This window comes from Bos taurus, chromosome 15, assembly GCF_002263795.3.
Source record: "Bos taurus isolate L1 Dominette 01449 registration number 42190680 breed Hereford chromosome 15, ARS-UCD2.0, whole genome shotgun sequence".
NCBI lineage: Eukaryota > Metazoa > Chordata > Mammalia > Artiodactyla > Bovidae > Bos > Bos taurus.
Window position 1 is genome coordinate 861,466 of NC_037342.1, and position 23,606 is coordinate 885,071.

General features: G+C 39.1%; 1 protein-coding gene and 2 pseudogenes across 1 annotated transcript; 1 reads left to right on the forward strand and 2 right to left on the reverse strand.

Annotated features, from left to right (window-relative positions):
- Positions 4,748–5,641, forward strand: OR4A121P (olfactory receptor family 4 subfamily A member 121, pseudogene; annotated as a pseudogene).
- Positions 19,287–21,213, reverse strand: LOC132342371 (olfactory receptor 4C46-like; annotated as a pseudogene).
- Positions 21,214–21,847: 634 nt separating this feature from the next.
- OR4C175 (olfactory receptor family 4 subfamily C member 175) lies at positions 21,848–22,777 on the reverse strand. Its single transcript, NM_001389976.1, has one exon. It carries the CDS (start codon positions 22,775–22,777, stop codon positions 21,848–21,850), a length of 930 nt encoding a protein of 309 aa, NP_001376905.1.
- Positions 22,778–23,606: the final 829 nt, after the last annotated feature.

Here is a 23,606-nt window from a genome sequence, read left to right on the forward strand (position 1 = left end):
CTGACCTGCATACAGGTTTCTCAAGAGGCTGGTCAGGTGGTCTGGTATTCCCATCTCTTTCAGAATTTTCCACAGTTTATTGTGATCCACACAGTCAAAAGCTTTGGCATAGTCAATAAAGCAGAAATTGATGTTTTTCTGGAACCCTCTTGCTTTTTCAATGATCCAGTGAATGTTGGCAATTTGATCTCTGCTTCCTCTGCTTTTTCTAAAACCAGCTTGAACATCTGAAAGTTCACGGTTCATGTATTGCTGAAGCCTGGTTTGGAGAATTTTGAGCATTACTTTACTATCCTGTGAAATGAGTGCAGATGTGCAGTAGTTTGAGCTTTCTTTGGCATTGTCTTACTTCCAAGGTCAGGAATGGTGGCTGTGAAGAGATACCACATGTCCAAGATAAAAGAAACCCAAGTAAAAGGGTAGGCACTGAGAGAGGGCATGAGAAGGCAGACAGACTGAAACTACAATCACAGACAACTAGCCAATCTGATCACACGGACCACAGCCTTGTCTAACTCAATGAAACTAAGCCATGCCACGTGAGGCCACCCAAGACTGAAAAGTCTGACAGAATGTGGTCCACTGGAGAAGGAAATGGCAAACCACTTCACAGTGCTAGGCATGTCTATTTCCACAGCTGCTTCAAAGTGACCCTCTCAGCATATCTGCAGTGCTGCCAGCCCCTACCTGTCCCTGGGATCCTTGCCTGTGCTTCTGTTCCTCTGTCCTGCCCTGCCCTGCTGGCCGAAACTTGCTAGGTAGATGCTTGTGTGGATTCCTCTGCATCTGAGTGACTTGTGTCAACTTCCCCCTGCCCCCTAAGTTCACCCTCTGTGCCTTGGGGCTTGTGTGCACTTGTCTCAGTTCCCGAGGTCCGCCCTCTTTGCTGTGGGGCTCGTGTGCACTTGTCTCAGCCCACTGAGCTCACCTTCTTTGCTGTGGGGCTCCTGCGCACTTGTTCTGGCTCCCCAGGCCTGCCCTTTGCTTCATGGGGCTAGTGTGGACTTGTTTCCACTCTCCGTGCCTGCCTTCTGCACAGGGTTTATGTGCACTTATTTCAGGTCACCGCCTGTGCTGTTTGTCTTGGGAGTTATTTGGGGTTTTTTTTTGGCTGTGCTGGGAGGGTTGTGCGGAAATAAGCAATTTTTTAAAAGTGAGACATCATATATAACAAGATTAGCCTTTGTAGTAAACTTGCATAGACCCATAGGGATTATCTACTATAAAGTAAGGACTAGAATTTAGTCAACTTGTTACTCTACTTTCTGGGGTCATTTCTCTCGCTCTTTCACCCAAGGAAAGAAAGGACAAAACAAAGCCAAAAGAATTTAAAAAAAAAGGGGGGGGGGAGGGGGAAATGATTAATCATTGTGGCTTTTCCCATTTCTAACCAACACCCTCAGTTCAGTTCAGTTCAGTTCAGTCGCTCAGCCATGTCGGTCTCTTTGCAACCCCATAAATCACAGCACGTTGGGCCTCCCTGTCCATCACCACCTTCCGGAGTTCACTCAGATTCACGTCCATCGAGTCAGTGATGCCATCTCATCCTCTGTCGTCCCCTTCTCCTCCTGCCCCCAATCCCTCCCAGCATCAGAGTCTTTTCTAATGAGTCAACTCTTCGCATAAGGTGGCCAAAGTATTAGAGTTTCAGCTTCAGCATCATTCCCTCCAAAGTAATCCCAGGGCTGATCTCCTTCAGAATGGACTGGTTGGATCTCCTTGCAGTACAAGGGACTCTCAAGAGTCTTCTCCAAAACTATAATTCAAAAGCATCAATTCTTCGGCACTCAACCTTCTTCACAGTCCAACTCTTACATCCATACATGACCACAGGAAAAACCATAGCCAACACCCTAATACTAGGTAATACAGTAACAGAAAAAAATGTGTAAATTGGATAATTAAGAATGAAGCATTTGTTAAATATATATTATGTATTGTGATAAATAGTGACAATCTTGGAGGAAATATTCTAGGAGAGGAGAGAGATGAAAAAGTAAAAGTATCCATAACATTTTCAGTGTTATAGCATTAGAGAAGTGTTGCGTCATTAGTCCAATAACCACCAAGAGATAAATAAAAAAGTAACCTTCAAACCTATGTATATATACTCACTATAATTTTATTGGCTTTATTTACAATTATGACTACAAACCCATTGGCTGCTGCACAGTGCATGAGGGAGTTTTTCCCTCTGGTCCTTTTGTACCTTGTAATCGAATTGAAGATATCCCTAAATTATCTATATTTTTCTAAATTACTTTAATGGAAGATTCACAGGAACTTAAGAGGTATTCCATATTTATTTGCTGTTTCATAGCACACTCACAGACAAATAAAAGGAACTAGTCTAAAGAACAATAGTACTTCAAAAAAATTTAAAATCTCACAGGTAAGCATTGTTTATATATATTGCCATTTTCTTCTCCAGGGGATCTTCCCAACCCAAGGATCAAACCCAGGTCTCCCACATTGCAGGCAGACACTTTAACCTCTGAGCCACCAGGAAAGCATATATATATATATATATATATATATATATATATATATATATATATGCATTGTTATATATATATATATAGAATATATATATTCTATATTTAGAAGCATATATATATATATAAGAATAACAATGTTTACCTGTGATATATAGATATAGATATATATAAAGAGAGAGAGAGAAAAAGAGAGAGACATATTTATATGTGTGTGTGTGCATGTCACTTAATTGAGAAAAATAATTTAGGTAAATGTTGAAAAAATAATTGGGAGTTTGAACAGCATTTTATTTTTACAAAAATCTTTGATCATAGTAAATTCAATCTACTGCTGCTCAGCATTATTAGTTCCACTTAGTAGTTGAAGAAGGAGGCTTAGAGAAAATGAACTGCTTACAGCAGGATACAAGAGCCTTGATGTGCATGCTCAGTAGCTCAGGCATGTTTGACTCTTTGCAATTCCATGGACTGTAGCCTGCCAGGCTCCTCTGTCCATGGGATTTTCCGTGCAAAAATGCTGGAGTGAGTTGCCATTTCCTACTCCAGGAGATTTTCCCAAACTAGGAGTCAAACCCACGTATCATGTCTCCTGCATTGGCAGGTGGGTTCTTTATCACCAGGGCCACCTGTGAAGCCTGGATCCTCATCTTCATAATCATTAGATGAGTCATCTCTTTAATGGTTCATATTGTTCCCCACTTATACCATTAAAATAATGTATTGAAATTAAAAGTCCTTTAGGTAAAATATATTTTCACTGGAAGACATCGGATTATGGGTAAAAGATGACAGTTCTACTATATTCAGTATCTGCTCCTAGTTATATTGCATCAAAGTGGTAGCACTATTCAAAATGTGTATTTCAATAAGCAGATCATCTATTAATCACATTGAGTTATTCAATATGTCTACAGATAACAACCAAGTTTCCGAAGTGTTTCTTGTGTTGCAATAGTGACCTGTAAAATATTATTTAGAATGATTAATAAAAGGAGAACACTTTATTTAATAATAACTTCTCATCCTATATTTAGACACCCACTAATTTTGCCTCGAATTCATTTTCTGTATGTCCATGGTGCAAAGAAGGAGAGTCATTGAACTGTTAAAAAATGATTAAGACTATGCCTGCCATAATTAAGAACCTTGTTTTGTTTATATTTCAAAAATAAATGTTTGCTTCCAATGGGCATTTATAATTTTCACCTATAATTTAGACTTTATCCAAAAATTTTGTGTACCATAGAGGAGGGAAGGGACTTACCTAAAGTTTTACAGGTAAATGGCATAGATGGCATAAAACCCCATATTCTGTATGGAGATGGGAAAGACCTGGTAGTACATTTATTGGATCAGTAGATGAGGTAGCATAGCTGTTTTGAGCATGGAAAATGGCATCAAATGCAGGTTCATATATTAGGTTGCTATTTAATTATCTTAATTATTTTGTAGAATTAACTGTCCTGTGCTGTGTTTAGCCACTCAGTCATGTCTGACTCCTTGCAACTCCATGGACTACATCCCGCCAGGCTCCTCTGTCCATGGGGATTCTCCAGGCAAAAATATTGGAGTGGATTGCCATGTCCTCCTCCAGGGGATCTTCCCAACCCAGGGATCGAACCCAGGTCTCCCGCATTGTATGCAGATTCTTTACCATCTGAGCCACCAGGAAAGCCTGTAGAATTAATTGATTCCCCATTTTTTGGTTTATCCATATGTAAAATGAATATCAGAGTAATAATTATTAGTAATAACTAAACATGGGCTTCCCTGGTGGCTCAGAGGTTAAAGCGTCTGCCTGCAATGCAGGAGACCTGGGTTCGATCCCTGGTGTCGGGAATATCCCCTGGAGAAGGCAATGGCAACCCACTCCAGTATTCTTGCCTGGAGAATCCCATGGACAGAGGAGCCTGGTGGGCTACAGTCCACGGGGTTGCAAAGAGTTGGACACAACTGAGCAACTTCACTTTCACTTTACTTTCAAGCATGAGTTAAACGCATTTGAAATGTTTACAAAAGTTTCAGGCATAAGACAGGCTTTTACTAAATACCTCTTTAAATATAATAACACCATTAATCTAAAAGGATTTACAAGATTGTATCTGGAATAAATCCTGTATAAACTACATTTTTATTCATGTTTAAATACTTCAAAACTTAGAAAGTGCCATTAAAGATATATTATGTTCTGCATCATTTCAGATGAAGTAAATTTCTCTTGTGTGTTTTGAACTCACCTGAACCTCACGGAAAATCAGAACAATGTCACAGAATTTGTTTTCATGGGACTGTGGTGTAATAAGCAAGTAGAGCTACTGCTATTTTTCTTGTTCCTGCTCTGTTACCTGACTGTCTTAATGGGGAGTTTTATCATCATGCTCACCATCACCTGCAGCCATCTAATGCAACAATCGATGTACTACCTTCTCTGGCACCTCTCCCTCATGGATGTCAGCTACACCTCCATGGTGGTCCCCAAGCTAATCAAGCACTTAGCTGCAGCATGAAGAAATATTTCCTATAACAGCTGTATGACCCAACTCTTCACTGCCCACTTTCTGGTGGGTGTATCCACTAAGCCATCTTGGTGTCCATGGCTTTTGACTGCTATGTCACCATCGTCAAGCTCCTGCACTACATGGTGGTCATGAACAGACAGAGGTGTGACATGTTGATCGTCCTGCCCTGGGCTGTGGGTTTTTGGCATTCTATTGCTCTGCTGCTGGTAGTACTCAGTTTACCTTTCTGTGGTCCTAATCAGATAGATCACTACCTATGTGATGTGAAGCCACTTTTGAAACTAATGTGCGAAGATATTCATGTTGTTGATATCTTAATGATTGCAAATTCAGGGATGGTGGTGGTCCTTGTTTTTCTTGTCCTATTAGTTTCTAATATAATCATATTATATAATCTTAGATCATACTCCTCTGCCATGTGAAAAAAAGCTCTCTCAACCTGTAGTTCTCACGTAATGGTTGTAGCTTGTTTTTTGTTCCTTGTATCTACATTTATGTTCTACCTGCAGGTAGTGAAAATAAGGATAAGGAAATGTCTGTGCTTTACACTGTGTCCCCATGTTGAACCCTCTCATCTACACCCTGAGAAACATGGAGATGAAAATCGCCATGAGGAAGGTATAGTCTAAAGTAGTACATTCAGAATTAAAGTGAGTAAGGTGATACTCATTGCACTTCTGGTCAGTGCCCACAGGATATTTATTAATTTAAATAAATAGGAAAACTATATAAGTTTTTGGAGAAGTTGGACCAAAGATGCTAGTCACTGTTATTTATACTGAAATCTGCACTTTAAAGGGTCCAACTAATTCTGAGTGCAATCACATGGATTTGAGGTATGCATAAATGTCTTTCTGAAGCACATCTCTGATCATATCACAACTTTCTCCAAAAAATGACTGGAACCCAATTTTCCTTGAAATAGAATCCAACTTCCTCACTTTTTGAAATCAAATACCTTCTCAAATTTGTCCATGTTTGAGCTTACTCAGAATAGGAGAAAACATTGCTTATTATTAGAGAAATGGACTCCAAAATTGCAATGCAATATCACCTCACACTAGTCAGAATGACCATCATCAAAAAATCTACAAGCAATGGATGCTGGAGAGAATGTGGAGAAAAGGATACCCTCTTGCACATCTGGTGGGAATGCAAATTTATAAACCACTGTGGAGAACAGTGTGGAGATTTCTTAAAAATCTAAGAATAAAGCTAATATATGACTTAGAAAACCCACTTCTGGGCATATATCCTAAGAAAACCACAATTTTAAAAGACCCATGTACCACAGTATTCATTGCAGCACTACAATAGCCAGGATATGGAATCAACTTAGATGTCCATTGACAGATGAATGGATAAAAAAATTGTGGTACATATATGTAATGGAATATTACTCAGAGATAAAAAATAAAAGAGAACAAATTTTGGTCTAGTGAGGCAAATGAACCTTGAGTCTGTTATGCCGAGTGAAATAAGTCAAAAAGAGAAATCAGATATCATATATTAACACACATATATGAAATCTAGAAACATGGTGCTGATGAAACTACTTACCGGGCACAGATATAGACACAGACATAGAGAACAGACATGTGGACACAGCAGAGGAAGGAGAGGGTGGGATGAATTGGGAGAGTATCACTGAAGCATAAGCATGCCCATGAGTAAAACAGTAGGCAGTGGGAATTTGCTATATAATGTAGGGAGCTCAACCCAGTTTCTGTGACAAGTTAGAGGGGTGGGAAGGGGTGGCGGGTAGGAGGATGATTCAAGAGAGAAGGGACATATGTATACACCCAATTATTAATGCATCTCGTGGTGAAAGTAAAGATTGATACTGTAAAGAACAGTACTGCATAGGAACCTGGACTATTAGGTCCATGAATCAAGGTAAATTGAACGTGATCAAATAGGAGATGGCAAGAGTGAGCATCAACATTCTAGGAATTAGTGAACTAAAATGGACAGGTATGGACAAATTTAAATCAGATAACCATTATATCTATTACTGTGGGCAAGAACACCTTTGAAGAAACAGAATGGGCAATTAAAAAAAATTATGTCTGCTTCATTAATTATGTTAAAGCCTTAGACTGTGTGGATCATAAAAAACTGTTAAAATTTCTCAAAGAGATGGGACTACCAAACCACTTTACTTGTCTCCTAAGAAACTTGTATTCAGGACAAGAACTAATAGTTGGAATCAGACATGGAACAATAGACTGGTTCAGAATTGGGAAATGGAGTATGTTAAGTCTGTATATTGTCACTCTGTTTATTTAACAGAGTACATCATGTGAAATGCCAAGACGGATGAATCACAAGATGGAGTTAAGTTTGGTAGGAGAAATATTAATAAACTCAGATATGCACATGATACCACCCTAATGGCAGAAAGCAAAGAGGAACAAAAGAGCCTCTTATGAGGGTAAAAGAGAAGAGTGAAAAAGCTGGCTCATAACTCAACATTCAAAAAATGTAGATTGTGGCATCCAGTCCCATCACTTCATGGAAAATAGACAGGAGGAAATCGGAAAGAGTGACAGATTTTACGTTCTTGGGCTTCAAAGTCATGTGGGCTGTGACTGAAGCCATGAAATTAAAAGACAAACTTAGACAGCACATTAGAAAACAGAGACATCACTATGCCAACAAAGGACCATATAGTCAAAGCTATGGTTTTTCCAGTAGTCATGTACAGATGTTAGAGTTGTATCATAAAGAAAACTGAGCACTGAAGAATTGATGGTTTTAAACAGTGGTGCTGGAGAGGACTCTTGAGAGTCCTATGGACAGCAAGAAGATCAAATCAGTCAATCCTAAAGGAACTCAACCTTGGATATTCTTTGGAAGGACTGATGCTGAAGATGAAGTTTCATCACTTTGGCCACCTGATGAGAAGAGCCGACTCATTGGAAAAGACCCTGATGCTGGGAAAGATTGAAGGTAGGAGGAAAAGGGGATGACAGATGATGAGATGGTTGAGTGGCATCGTGGACTCAAAGTTCATGAGTTTGAGCAAACTCTGGGACACAGTAAAGGACAGGGAAACCTGTCATGCTGCACTCCATGGGTCACAAAGAGTGAGAAAGTACTTATCTACTGAACAACAATTACAACAACAACATGAATGATTCATGTTGATGTATTGCAGAAGCCAATTAAACATTGCAAAGCAATCATCCTACAATTAAAAAATAAATAAGAAGTCGCTGCTAAGTCGCTTCAGTCATGTCTGACTCTTTGCGACCCCAGAGATGACTGCCCACCAGGCTCCCCCGTCCCTGGGATTCTCCAGGCAAGAACACTGGAGTGGGTTGCCATTTCCTCCTCCAATGCATGAAAGTGAAAAGTGAAAGTGAAGTCGCTCAGTCGTCCGACTCTTAGCGACCCTATGGACTGCAGCCTACCAGGCTCTTCCATCCATGGGATTTTCCAGGCAAGAGTACTGGAGTGGGGTGCCATTGTTACAGCAATATGAAGTGCACTGTTCCATTAATAGGCTTGGGGTCAGGTGGACCTGGGCTTCCCTGGTGGCTCAGAGATTAAAAAAAAAAAAAAAAAATCCACCTGCAATGCGGGAGCTGCAGGAGACTTGGGTTCAATCTCTGCATTGGGAAGATCCCCTAAAGGGAACATGGCAACCCACTCCAATATTCTTGCCTGAAGAATCCCATGGACAGAGGAGCCTGGCAGACTCAGTCTATAGGGTTGCAAAGAGTTAGACATGACAGAAGTGACTTAGCATGCATGCATGCAGGTAGACCTGTGTGACTACTGTCTCTGAGTCTTAGCAATTTGCTTTAATTATATGCATCCTCTCTCTTCAAATATCTATGAAATGAGTATTATTTGCACTCCACAAAGAAGTAATATTCCTTCAGCTAATACAATTGAAGTTTTAGCAGGGTATATGGCATAACATTGACTCATGGCTGGCATTTTTGTCTTACCTCCATTTTCTTCTGATATTTCCCTTTGCTTGGATACTTTCACCCAGTTTGTTTGGACCTCTCTCTGTTCTCCAAACATACACTAAATCTCATTCATAGGACTTTATCTCTGTATCTCTAGTTATAATGCCTTCACCCTTATGTTTTAATGTCCCTGTCTTACAAATAATTCATGCTCATTTTCTTATTCAAAAGATGTTGTAGATCTATCTATAGATCAGAAGTATTTCTAATTCTTGTCCCACTTTTTGTTGCTATCAACTGTGTATTCACTCTATTTCAAATAGTTCTATACTCCATCCTAGTGTTTTTTCTTATGAACTGTGTTTTTCCAGTTTGACTAAGACAGAAGCTTATATGTTATATCTTTATTTTTGTATATGTCTCTTTTTTAGCAATGCATCCATGCAAATTAAGAGGTTAATGAACAGTTATTGAATTAAAAGATTATCTTCTTATTTGACTATGTACACAATTTTTATACAACTTGGAATTTTACTTGTGTCATTAATAATCATGCATTAACAAGAATGTAAGAAATGTCAGAAAGACCCTGATGCTGGGAAATGTGGAAGGCAGGAGGAGAAGGGGATGACAGAGGATGAGATGGTTGGATGGCATCAGTGACTCAATGCCTATGAGTTTGAGAAAACTCCGGGAGTTGGTCAAGGACAGGGAAGCCTGGCATGCTGCAGTCTACAGGGTTGCAAAGAGTCGGACACGACTGAGTAACTGAACAAAAATGTCAGAAAGACTAAAATTTTAACAGAAATCCCCATGTGTCTATTGGAAGGAATGGAATCTAGCAAGCTCATAACCCCGTATAATGTCTTTTTACTTTATGCAGTAAGGAAGTATCGCAAATGTATTATTTATTTCTCCCTGCCTTCTATGGCCACTTCTTAGATCTCATTTCTGACACCTCCTTAGTCATGAATTAAGATTTGTGTTTTTTTCTCTTGTTAATCTGTCTTGTGTCACAGCCAATGACAAAACCTCTAGAGACATAGAAAGGAAATCCCATCTTCTGCCATGAGAAAACAAACAAGCAAAAATAATATTTTTTATTATAATTTGTTTTATTTTCTCAAAGGTCTACAAGATTTTATTGGCAAAAATATAACAATATTATATACTAAGCCCAAAAAATAAATATTTAACTAATATTAGTTACCTATTCATTGGATGTTCTTTCTAGAATTCACTTTCCAGGCTGTAGCACAAAGCATAGCTTAACATCTTTGAAAACACCTGCCAAATAGATGCCTGACATGCAAATCTAAAAACAGGATGCTTAAAACACATTAATGTTTGTAAATGAAATTCTATTCATTTACATAGCAATTTGTTTAATTTAAAAATCCACTATTATAAACATTCATTAGAAGAATTCCTTCAACAACTAATGAACACTAATTTTAAAAGGCACACTTCTGAAGGCCCCTATTGCCATAAAGTACCAGACTAGAATAAATTTTAGAAGTCTTAGAAGAAATTCAAAGGAAAGATTGGAGGCCAAAACTAGCTGCGAGTGGTGGAGTTCTATGTGAATTCCAATTCAGTCACCATCTTCTTATCCTTCACCATTTTCTTCATCCTTGTAGCTATTTCTAGACATCCACTGAGAGGATTAGTTTAGACACTTCTATACTAGTCTAGTGTTTTCTTCAACATCAGAGAGAGAACTATTTTTATGGCATAACATCATCTAGAGATTTCTAAAGATTTGTTAGTTTGTTGGGAAAACATCCCCGTCTAACTAATTACACATCCATTGTCTTATATATTTCTCTCTCTTTTTATTTGGTGAGAACATTTAAGTTTTGCTCTCAGAAAATTTTACCATAATTTATGTTAAATCCTTAGACCTTATTCATTTTATAGCTGAAATGTTATCATCTTTTACCAATTTCTCCCCGTTTCTTACATCACCCACTGATAACCACTTCTTTAACTTATGCACATATGAGTTTGATTTTTTTTCCCAAATAACACATATAAGTGATACATTCAGGTATTGGGGTTACCAGACATTTGGTACTGTCCAAACTGAACATAAGACATCTGGCCCACACTAAAAGTTCCTTGAAATTTGGTTCTCTCAAAAATGTCCATGAACAATTTGGTCCATGGCAAATGGTTTTGGACAAGACCAAATATTGAGGACTGTTTGGCCTGGACCAAATATAGTAAGCCCTCTACATACAAACCATCAAGTTGTGACCTTTCAAAGATGTGAACATGTGTTTGTATGTCCAGTTATGTAAAGCATGAGTGAAATTAAAGCTTGTCTTCCATCTTTGATTGCTAAAGATCCTTCAGCTGTACTATCTCCCATCCACTCTCCCTCCTGTCATACTGTCCTAATGTACTTTTCAAGGTACTATAAGATTAAAAGTACTTTCCTTGTTGTTGTTGTTGTGTGTGTGTTTTATGTGTTATTTGTGAGAAAGTATATTAAACCTATTACACAATAATACCATATAGCTGATTGTGTTAGTTGGGTACCTCAGCTAACTTGTTGACCTTATGAACAAAGTTAAATTTAAAAATACACTCTCAGAATGGAACTCATTTGCATGCAGGGGACTTACTGTAGCTATCTTACAGATACTTCAGTTCAGTTCAGTCGCTCAGTCGTGTCCGACTCTAAGCGACCCCATGAATCGCAGCACGCCAGGCCTCCCTGTCCATCACCAACTCCCGGAGTTCACTCAGACTCACGTCCATTGAGTCAGTGATGCCATCCAACCATCTCATCCTCTGCTGTCCCCTTCTCCTCCTGCCCCCAATCCCTCCCAGCATCAGAGTCTTTTGCAATGAGTCAACTCTTCACATGAGGTGGCCGAAGTACTGGAGTTTCAGCTTTAGCATCATTCCTTCCAAAGAAATCCCAGGGCTAATCTCTTTCAGAATGGACTGGTTGGATCTCCTTGCAGTCCAAGGGACTCTCAAGAGTCTTCTCCAACACCACAGTTCAAAACCATCAATTCTTCAGTGCTCAGCCTTCTTCACAGTCCAACTCTCACATCCATACATGACCACAGGAAAAACCATAGCCTTGACTAGACGAACCTGTGTTGGCAAAGTAATGTCTCTGCTTTTTAATATGCTATCTAGGTTGGTCATAATTTTCCTTCCAAGGAGTAAGTGTCTTTTAATTTCATGGCTGCAGTCACCATCTGCAGTGATTTTGGAGCCCAAAAAAATAAAGTCTGACACTGTTTCCACTGTTTCCCCATCTATTTCCCATGAAGTGATGGGACCGGATGCCATGATCTTCGTTTTCTGAATGTTGAGCTTTAAGCCAACTTTTTCACTCTCCACTTTCACTTTCATCAAGAGGCTTTTTAGTTCCACTTCACTTTCTGCCATAAAAGTGGTATCATCTGCCTATCTGGGGTTATTGATATTTCTCCCGGCAATCTTGATTCCAGCTTGTGTTTCTTCCAGTCCAACATTTCTCATGATGTACTCTGCATATAAGTTAAATAAACAGGGTGACAATAGACAGCCTTGACGTACTCCTTTTCCTATTTGGAACCAGTCTGTTGTTCCATGTCAAGTTCTAACTGTTGCTTCCTTACCTGCATACAGATTTCTCAAGAGGCAGGTCAGGTGGTCTGGTATTCCCATCTCTTTCAGAATTTTCCACAGTTTATTGTGATCCACACAGTCAAAGGCTTTGACATAGTCAATAAAGCAGAAAGAGATGTTTTTTGGGAACTCTCTTGCTTTTTCCATGACCCAGCGGATGTTGGCAATTTGATCTCTGGTTCCTCTACCTTTTCTAAAACCAGCTTGAACATCAGGAAGTTCACAGTTCACATAGTGTTGAAGCCTGGCTTGGAGAATTTTGAGCATTACTTTACTAGCGTGTGAGATGAGTGCAATTGTGCGGTAGTTTGAACATTCTTTGGCATTGCCTTGGGACAGGACAAAATGTCCTGCAAGGAGCATTTTCCTTTTTCTCTCTGACCTATTTTATTTAGCATAATGCCCTCAACATCTACCCATGTTGTTACAAATGGCAGGTTTTCTTATTTCTCACAGATGAATAATATTCCACTGTACATATATATGCACAAATTTATTCTTTTATTAAGCCAGGGTCAACACAGTTTTTCTCCATTAGTTAGTTATTATGAATAATATTGTACAAAGTAATCATCATTTCAAAGTAATATTTCTTTCTCTGAACTAAATTATCAGTTTTACAAAACATTTTGAATTTATTAAACACCTATTAGATGAGTGCTTCACATGAAAATACACAGAACAATTTATTTTACTTCAGAGAACTTATTGTACAGGTTATAACATCACCAACTCAGTGGACATGAGTTTGAGCAAGCTCTGGGAGTTAGTGATGGACAGGGAAGCCTCGCATGCTGTAGTCCATGGGGTCGCAGAGCCAGACACGATTGAGCAACAGAACTGAACTGATGGTACCTTTACTACAAATATGCTATAGTTTGAAAAGGGATCAGCCACAGGTAAATAGGACTAGCAGATAAATACATCAGAGGAGGATAGAGAATTTTTCTTATATTTGGGGGTTCCATATTCCTGTCCAGTTCATATATTAGACCAATAGTACTTAGAATGTTTTCACATGCAAATGGTCCTGAGGGAGTGTACTGTGGCACGTGTATTATGGTGACCAGGAAGCCAAAATCTTATGTTAGTGAGACATGTTTATGATGTATTGGCTTTGTATTCTATATGTGGTTCTGTAGTGTAGTAGTGAAGTTGCTCAGTTGTATCCGACTCTTTGCGACCTCATGGACTGTAGCCTACCAGGCTCCTCCATCCTTGGGATTTTCCAGGCAAGAGTACTGGAGTGGGTTGCCAATTCCTTCTCCAGGGGATCTTCCTGACCCAGGAATCGAACCCAGGTCTCCCACATTGTAGACAAACGGTTTTACCGTCTGAGCCACCATATATGATTCTAGTAGCTGCTTTTGCTTTTAGGGTTATAGAAAATTGAAGTTCCTTGCCCAGAGATGTTGGGCCATGTGACTTGTTAGAGGTTGTATTCAGGCTCTTGAATGGAAATGGAAACTCTCTGTAGTTAACTATGTATTAGCCTGGAAAGCAAGAATGTTCCTTGACTTCACTTTTTTCTTAGGGGGAAGGAAGACACTTGGTAGCCCCTGCTTCCTCTCCCCAGTATTCTGGCTCCATGCACTGAATATCCCCAGGGTCGGCCAACAGCACACTACTCCACATGCGCAAGTTCTTTCTGATTGGATTCTCAAGTATTATTAGCATTTTATGTTCCCTGAATTCCTTAACTTTCATTACAATTTATATGGTAAATTTATAGCATGTATTATGATTTAACTTCATTCACCACAACTACACCTAAATCTTAAGAATGGGCAAGACACGATATACTTTGATAAAGATATTTATTTTCTTCCAACTGCAAAAAATTTTGCTGTTGTGTTCAGACTTTCTTGAAGCTTCTTTCTTTTCTTACAATTAGTTATTTTCTAAGCTGCTTTTTATTCTGCATGCAAATATTTTTATACATTACAATCATCATGTTTAAAACTATAGTCACCATATTTTACTTAAATCTTTAGACCTTATTCATTTTATAGCTGAAACTATATATCCTTTTACTAATCTCTCACTATTCTCCCCACCCACAACCCTGAGCAACTACTTTTCTACTTTCTGCTTTTATGAGTTTTACTTTCCTTTTTCTGTTGTTGCTGTTTTTCTTAGATTCCACATATAAATTATATTTAAAGCTAATTATACAAAACATAAAAAGCCTAGAGCCTGCTTGCTAAAATCTTCTATATTTCTCTATCTGAGCTTCCCAGGTAGCTCAGTTGGTAAGGAAGCTACCTGCAATGCAGGTGACACTGCTTTAATTCCTGGGTTAGAAAGATCTGCTGGAGAAGAGATAGGCTACCCACTCCAGTATTCTTGGGCTTCCCTTGTGGTTCAGCTGGTAAAGAATCTGCCTGCAATGTAGGAGACTGGGGTTTGATCCCTGGGTTGGGAAGATGCCCTGGAGAAGGGAACAGCTACCCAATCTAGTATTCTTGACTGGAGAATTCCATTGCCTGTGTAGTCCATGGAGTCACAAAGAGTCAGGCATGACTGCATGACCTTCACTTTCACTCTCTAGATTTCTATTTGGGGTTCCCTGCTGGTTCAGGTGGTAAAGAAGGTGCCTGCTATTCAAAAGACTTGGGTTCAATCCCCAAGCCAGGAAGGTCCCCTGGAGAAGGGAATGGCTACCCACTCCAGTATTCTCACCTGGACAATTCCATGAACAGAGGAATTCATGGGGGCCACAAAATGTCAGACACAACTGAGTGACTAACAATTATTTTTCACTTAGGTCTCTATTTAATCCTGTTAAAACAATAATTCACTTCTATCTTCTGTTAAATTTTACCTTCCATTATAATGATAAATTGCATTCTCTTAATAAAATATTTGGCAAACATGCACAGTGCGCATTAATTAATTAAAAGCTAGAAATTTATATACTTATATTTTAAAATCCATTTTATGATGAAAACAGATAGCACATATTATATGATTTTGAATTATATGTTTAGTTAATATGAATTAACTAAAGTTCATTATGTATATCATCTTGATGAGCCCTCATAACAAGTGAATAACATGAAGATTATATTCAGTCCCATTTTACAGACAAACATTGAGACCTAGGATTTCATCTATCTTTCCTGAAGCTACAGGGCTGTAAAGTCATAGAGCTAGGATTTGGATTAATGCAGACTGAGTCCAGAGATTCTTCTATTAATTTTTATAGTCTGCCACACATCGTGAAGCTAATGTAAGTGCAGTTCATGAACACTGCATAAATTCCTAATGCTTCCTGAGTATTAATCCAAGTTGCAGATATTTGAAATAAAGGATAAAGTGGATTAGAGGTATTTATTACTGGCTTAGAAGACTTATAGAAATGGTTTAAAACTTTTCTTATGGTACTTTTTAGCAGAACAGTATCAAACATTTGTTTACTTCTCTAATCCTTGTATTTATAATATGTACATTTTAAATGCACAGACCTAGTTTTGTGCCCTTTTGTGCGATGGAAGGATGAGAACAAGAAGCACTGGGAGCACACCAGGCGCTCTGTGTCATAGGATGAAGTGATCCTTAGGACGTCCATGGTTCCTCATTTAGGTGAATCACTTTTGAATTTGGATGCTAACTGCAAAGGTATAATTGGATGGATATTGTATCATAGGAAGTTAAAAGAATCATGCAATGTTTTCAGTTTTAGTTTGATCACAAGTACTTTGAGTGACAGAGGATGAGACAGTTGGATGGCATCGCTGACTCAGTGGACAAACATGCCTGCCTGTGTGCATGCTAAGTGGCTTCAGTTGTGTCCAGATCTTTACTACCCTACGGACTATAGCCTGCCATGGGATTCTGCAGTCAAGAATACTAAAGTGGGTTACCATTTCCTTCTCCAGGGGATCTTCTTGACCCAGGGATTGAACCCACGTCTCTTATGTCTCCTGCATTGGCAAGCAAGTTCTTTACCACTAGTGACCCCTGGGAAGCCCCAGTGGGCATGAGTTTGAACAAATTAACATAGTAAAGGACAGGGAAGCCTGGTGTGCTGCAGTCCATAGGGTCACAAAGAGTTGGACACGACAGGGACTGAACAACTTTGAGCCACATAAAACCTTCTAAGTATTTTTTCATGTTTAACTTCTGTATAACCTATTCCATTAACTTACTTCACATTTCCAACAAGCTACTAGCTTGTTTTATTTTCTTTTATAACTTCTACCTTCATTCATTCATTCCTCTGGAATCCATATAATCTTAAACCCTTGTATAGTGGTGTGTGTTTGTGTGTGTTCATGCTAGTGTTGTAGATAAAATTATTTTTATGAGGGAATCATTAAATTTCCATTCATACACACACACACATATATCTCCCTCCTCAAGCATGACATGTAAACACTGAACTTTGCAATTTCCTAGAAATTAAAATAAATGAGAACAAGAAAACTCATTTCATTTTACTAAATTTATTTCAATAAACTTTGACAAGGGGACATGGGTTAGAATTGATAAATTTGGAGGACTAGCCCCAGGTCTAACACCAAATGAGATTTTTGACTGCAATAGTGATTACTGCAGTGTTTGTGTAATGGTCTTCTGAGTTGGTGAACCCAGCTGGAGGTGCTGGGATCATTGCACCTGGAATGCGCATAGAAGTTTCACACACTCTCTCTACAACATCCCTAAATATCTCTTTTATCTGGCACTTCTAGACTTCCATATACTATATTTCTATCGATCAAATTTATTTGAGGAGAGCTGCCCAGATGGGAGTAAAAGGATCCTCAAAAAAATCACCTCCTCTCACAAAAACACCAAAATCATGAGTAATTGCCGAACAAACTGGAACCTATCATAAATGACATCTCAGAACCAAGACCTGGCCCCACCCAACAGCCTATAGCCTCCATTGCTGGGACACCCCAGACTGAACAACAAACTGAGTGGAAGACACAGAAGACAAGCTGTCTAAAGACTTTACGAGCCCACAGCCACCTCTAGACTTGCTCCTAGACATAGTCCTAGCCCATCAGAGGTCCATGTCCTACTTTGACCCACCAGTCATCAGGCACCTGCTCCTCCCACCAGGAAACCTACAGGAGCCTCTAGACTAGACTCACCTACCAGGGGGATGACATCAGAGTCAAGGAAGCTACAGTCTAACAGTCCTGACACCACTGGCTTCTAGCCCTTGGGTAATGAGATGAGAGTCCACTGCTGGGACACATAGGACATCTTCTACAGAGGACCACTCCTCCAAGGTTGAGGATCCTCACTAATTTACTATATACATAAAAATATAAATATAAATTTAGACAAGATGGAGGAATATGTTTCTGACATAAGCACAAGATAAAACCTCAGAAGTACAACAAAGTAATGTGGAAATAGGAAACCCACCGATGAAAGAGATCAGAGTAATGACAGTAAAGATAAAGAACTTGGGAGGAAAATGAATGTACAGAGTGAGAAATCATAAATTTTTAGCAAACAATTATAAAATATAAAGACCAGCCAAGCAGAATTAAAGAATGCAATAATGGAAATGAAAAATACACTAGAAGCATAAAGACTAGACTGAATGAGACAAAAGAATGAATCAGTGGGTCAGAAGAAAGAGAGGTAGAAATCACTTCAGCCAAACAGAAAACAAACAGGCAAAAAAGAATCAAAAGAAATGAAGACAGTTTAAGAGTCCTTTGAGACAATATCAAGCATGTTAATATTCACATTATAGCGGTCCCAGGAGAAGAAGAGTGAGAGAAATGGCCTGAGAAAATACCTGATAATAAAATGTTTTTCTTTTATTGAAATCACAACTCTTACTGATGGCTTTCTGACCCTAAGTTTGTGATATGAACAATGGAGAATGATACTTAATGTTCAAAGAAAATTTATAAATAATGTAATACTTGTCATTTACCTTTTTTTAATTCATATTATTTCTTTTATATGATATTATACATGTTTTAATGCCTTTCTCCCAAATCACCCCCCTCCCTCCCTCTACCACAGAGTCCAAAAGACTGTTCTATACATTTATGTCTCTTTTGCTGTCTCACATACAGGGTTGTCGTTACCATCTTTCTAAATTCCATATACATGCGTTAGTATACTGTATTGGTGTTTTGTTTTACATTCTAAAGTAGTTTCATACCATAGTGTTATTGTCAATTACCACCAACAATAATGTGTACAAATTTGTAGAGTATTTAATAAAAAAAAAAAAAAAGAATTTAGTTATATGTAATGAACACGTATGGGCTTCTCAGGTGGCTCAGTGGTAAAGAATCTGCCTGCCAATGCAAGAGATGTGGGTTCATCCCTGGGTGGAGAAGATACCCTGGAGAAGGAAATGGCAATCCACTCCAGTATTCTTGACTGGAGAATCCCATGGACAGAGGAGCCTGGCGGGCTAAAGTTCATGGGGTTGCAAGAGTCGGACATGACTTAGTGACTAAACTGCTACCATGCATAATAAAAAAGGTGTGTGCCTATCTATCTATCTATCTGTCTATACTATTGTATATATAACTAATGTATATATGCCAATTTATATAAAAATATCATATATATGTATATAGACAGAAAGATGGATATATAGTCACTCACAATACCTGTCTCAATAAATGGTAACTGGTATAGTCTCACAGGTAGTCTTAGCCTAAGTTACAAAAAATATCCTTTTGATCCTTGCATCAGTTGAATGAATGTTGGGTTTCTCACACATCTTATTGATCACCTGAAATCACTTTCCTACTACACAATTTTCTAATGGCATTTTTCATCTGGTCATTTCTCAAGGTATAGATTAAGGGATTTAACATGGGCATTATCATAGTGTAGAATATAGCAACTGCTTTATCAATGGGTAAACCAGTTGCTGGTCTCAGGTACTCAAATATGCAGAGTAAAAAGAAAAATACAACTGCTGCGATATGGGAGACACAGGTTGAGAAAGCTTTTTGCTGAGCTTCCAAACTCTGGGTTTTTAAGTGCCAGGGTCCAGCCCCAGCAGGATCCAGGGATACCCTCAGGATGATGGCATAGGCGAAAGGATAGCAAAGCGGAGAGAACAGAGGCTTGATCTTCCTTGGTTTACACAGAAAGCCAATAAAGCTCCTGGCACAGAACTTGCTCTGTTCACAGAGGCCGCAGGCGCCCTCTCGGTGGGGTGAGGACGCAGGACGCCCCCTCCCCGGTGAAGACACAGGGCGCCTTCCCAATCGGGTCTTAGAAGCCCAGGCAAAAAAGTGAACTCAGAGAGCCCCTGTGCCCCAAGGAGTCATCCTGAAAGAAGAACAGAGAGAGAAAAGGAGAGAAAAGGAAAAAAGAATGACACGGGGAGACCAAGCTTCGGTGAGCGAAGCCCATAACTTTACTTTCAAAAGGAACTTTTATACCTTGGCTTGTACATAGAGGGAAATGAAAGATGTAAAGTCATACAGAGTCAGCCCAAACATTACATCTGTTTTGTCTTTATCGAAACCAGGATTTTTTCTGCATACCTTTCCCATAAACAATGTTGTGTACATTATCTTCTGGCCTTGGAGGCCTGTGGACATTTTATGACCCTTTTTTGATAAAGGCTGCTCAACCAGAAAACTTATTTTCCTTTTAAGTGTTTTTTCTTTATATTTCTAATCTATGTCAGCCTTGGAAAGTGCTAAACAGAGTTACATTCTCACAGAGCAAAGGTGCAGTGAGTTACAACACAGAAAGGACCAGTTAGCTCAAAGGTCTGATATGGTTAATTTCAAGGCTACTCCTTGTTTTTCTTACATTCCAACTATGTTAACTAATGCACTCCCAGGTGCACAATGGATAAGGGATATGGGAACTTAGCAGCAAGCATCTGCTCAACAATGAAATCTTACACCAGCACTACTCTAATAGTTTTTAACTCTTTGAAAGGCTCTACATTTTTAGAATGTTTTAGGCTTCCCATGTCTCTCAAGGTTGGGAGGCTGTGAACAATCACATGCATAGCTGAAAGAGTCTGGATAAACCTGTCAGGCAAGCTAGAAAGTCATCAGAGGTGTTTGAATTGAAACACACCTATCATGCCCAGGAGACTTATTAACTAAAGCCCTAAGTTGACTTTTTCCAGAGTCAACTGGTCGGGGATTGCTCCCTGTTAATGTCAGAAGAGTTGGTGAAAGGCACAAAATAGTAAGACGACAGATTCTGGTTTTGGGGTAGATGCTCGAGCAGATCCAGGGGGTCCCTCGAGTTCTGATCCACCTTGCTCATCAGATCTCTTCCACATGACCTTGTCATGGGTGGGATCTCCCATGGTAGCTCCCGGCATTTAAAGAGTGCAGAATGACTGCATATGAACCAATCAAGAGGAGAAAGTTTACCAGACAGATAAACCCACGGTTGGCAGCAACAAAGAGCCCAGAGTGTTGGTATCAGTGCAGGCAAGATCAAGCAAAGGGTTCAGATCACACATAAAGTGATGTATGACATTAGGGCCACAGAAGGGTAATTTGTTGATGAAAAGAATCTGTATGGTTGCGTGAAGAAATCTTCCCACCCATGACACTCCTACTAAAAGGCCACAAACCTGCCAGTTCATGATAGTAGTATAATGCAAGGGCTTACAAATGGCCACAAGTGGTCATATGCCATCACGGTAAGCAGAATGATGTCAGTTCAATTCAGTTCAGTTCAGTTGCTTAGTATAAATATATACATATATGTATGTACATTTGTATGTATATGGACAGAAAGATACACAAATAGTTCAGAACAATCCCTGTATTAATAAATAGTAACTGTTATAATTTTGCTACACTTCTGTCATCATCTCCTGGCTATATATATCACAGCCATTAATAACATGGTTAGAGAGGTCAGTTACTTTCTAGTTACTGGTTCTTCAATGTTACTGTTTGGGAAAAAACACTTTACTGCTTGTTTTCCAACATGCAAAATGGGGATGATAGTAGTGCCTACCTTTCCATATTGTTAAAAAGCTTACTGCTGAGTATCACTGAATCTTACTATTTATTTTACTTTCTTTTATTATGATGAAAGATTATGAATCCTTATACAATGATGGAGCCAGTAAAACTAGACTCTACTTTGGAAGAGCTTTTCAAATATGCAAACAGTAGCCCAAAGCTATATTTTTCCTCTCTTTCCTTGCCTCCATTTATTCCCCTCTCCTTGTAGAATCAATCATTTGCAGTTTTATTTTTATCTCATAGGTATTCTTGGCTGAGGTCAGCAGTAATGTCCTTTGGATTTTATTTAAGTTGAATGAATGCTGGGTTCCAGGCACATTTTATGCATCACCTGAAATCACTTTCCTACTGCACAGTTTCCTAATGGCACTTTTCATCTGGTCATTTCTCAAAGTATAGATTAAAGGATTTAACATGGGAGTTATCATAGTGTAGAATACAGAAACTGCTTTATCAACAGGTAAAGTAACTGTTGGTCTCAGGTACACAAATAAGCAGGGCACAAGGAACAGGATAACTGCTGTGATGTGGGAGACACAGGTGGAGAGGGCCTTACGTCTAGCCTGTAAGCTATGGGCCCTTAGGGAGCGCAGAATGATCACATAGGAGCCGATCAAGAGGAGAAAGTTTGAAAGACAGATTAAACCAGTGTTGGCAGGAACAAAGAATCCTAGAATGTGAGTGTCAGTGCAGGCAAGATAGAGCAAAGGGTTCAAATCACACATAAAGTGGTCTATGACGTTAGGGCCACAGAAGGGTAAACTGATGATGAAGAGGAGCTGTATGGTTGAATGAATAATGCCCCCCACCCATGCCACTCCCACTAGCAGCCCACACAGACGCCGATTCATGATGGTCGTATAGTGCAAGGGCTTACAGATGGCCACATAGCGGTCATAGGCCATCACAGTGAGCAGGATGACATCAGCACCTCCAAATATATGTTCCCCAAAGACTTGGGTCATGCATTCGTTGAAAGGGCTGGTTTTCTTTTCATAGAAGGAATCTATTATCACTTTAGGGGTACTGACACAGGAATAGCAGGCATCAATGAATGAGAGATGGGCCAAGAAATAGTACATGGGGTACCCCAATAATGGGCTGGTGATGATGGTGACCATTGTGAACACATTTCCTACCATAGAGACGATGTAGACAACCAAAAAGACAACAAATATGATTTTCTGCATCTTTGGATTCTGTGAGAGTCCCAGTAGAATAAACTCCGTCACGTTGTTTGCATTATCCATGTATCTTATATTATTATTAATTATGTTACCTGAAAAAAGTCGCAATTTATTAGCTCAACCTTAAATTAAGTGTCAATGTAAGAAATAATAAATACTTAGATTCTATTGAGTTCTGAATTTTAATAATATTTTTAAGATAGAAAAAAATTTCTGATCTTTTGAAGATTATTCAAATTCTCTCCTGGGTGAAGGTGATTTTTAATATATAGACATGCAAACCCCTATGCAGACAGAAGCAGGAGATGATCTCTAGGCCCTTAACCATGTGAGATAGCTCACAACCTAATGTGATTCAGTAGATTTCATGTACAGTGGCAACGAAGACTGAAAAGAAGGATAGAAAACGCATGCAAAGTCTGTGAATTCAAAGCTAAGGAATTTTACTTTTACTGTTAGGAAATGGGAAGACAGCACAAGTAATTGAGAATATGAGTGTAAGATAGAGAGGGATTCAAAAAGAGGGTTTCTTGGGTATAACTCTAGTAAAGGTGTTTGTATGTCTTGAATGAAGTGGCTTGAGGTTCATTTTGGAGATAGAAACCAGAGAAAAGAACCCCTGGCAACAGATTAGTTGTAATTGTTGACAAAGTATAACAGGGTATTGCTCATGGGAAAGTAATGAAAGGATACAGGAACTACTGCAATACATTTAATAAAGGATATCGCCCAAATCCGGGCTTCTCTTGTGGTTCAGTGGTAAAGATTCTGCCTGCAATACAGGAGATGCATCTAGACTCGTGTTCGATCCCGGAGTCAGGGAGATCCCCTGGAGCAGGGCATGACAACCCACTCTAGTATTCTTGCCTGGAGAATCCCTTGGACAGAGGAG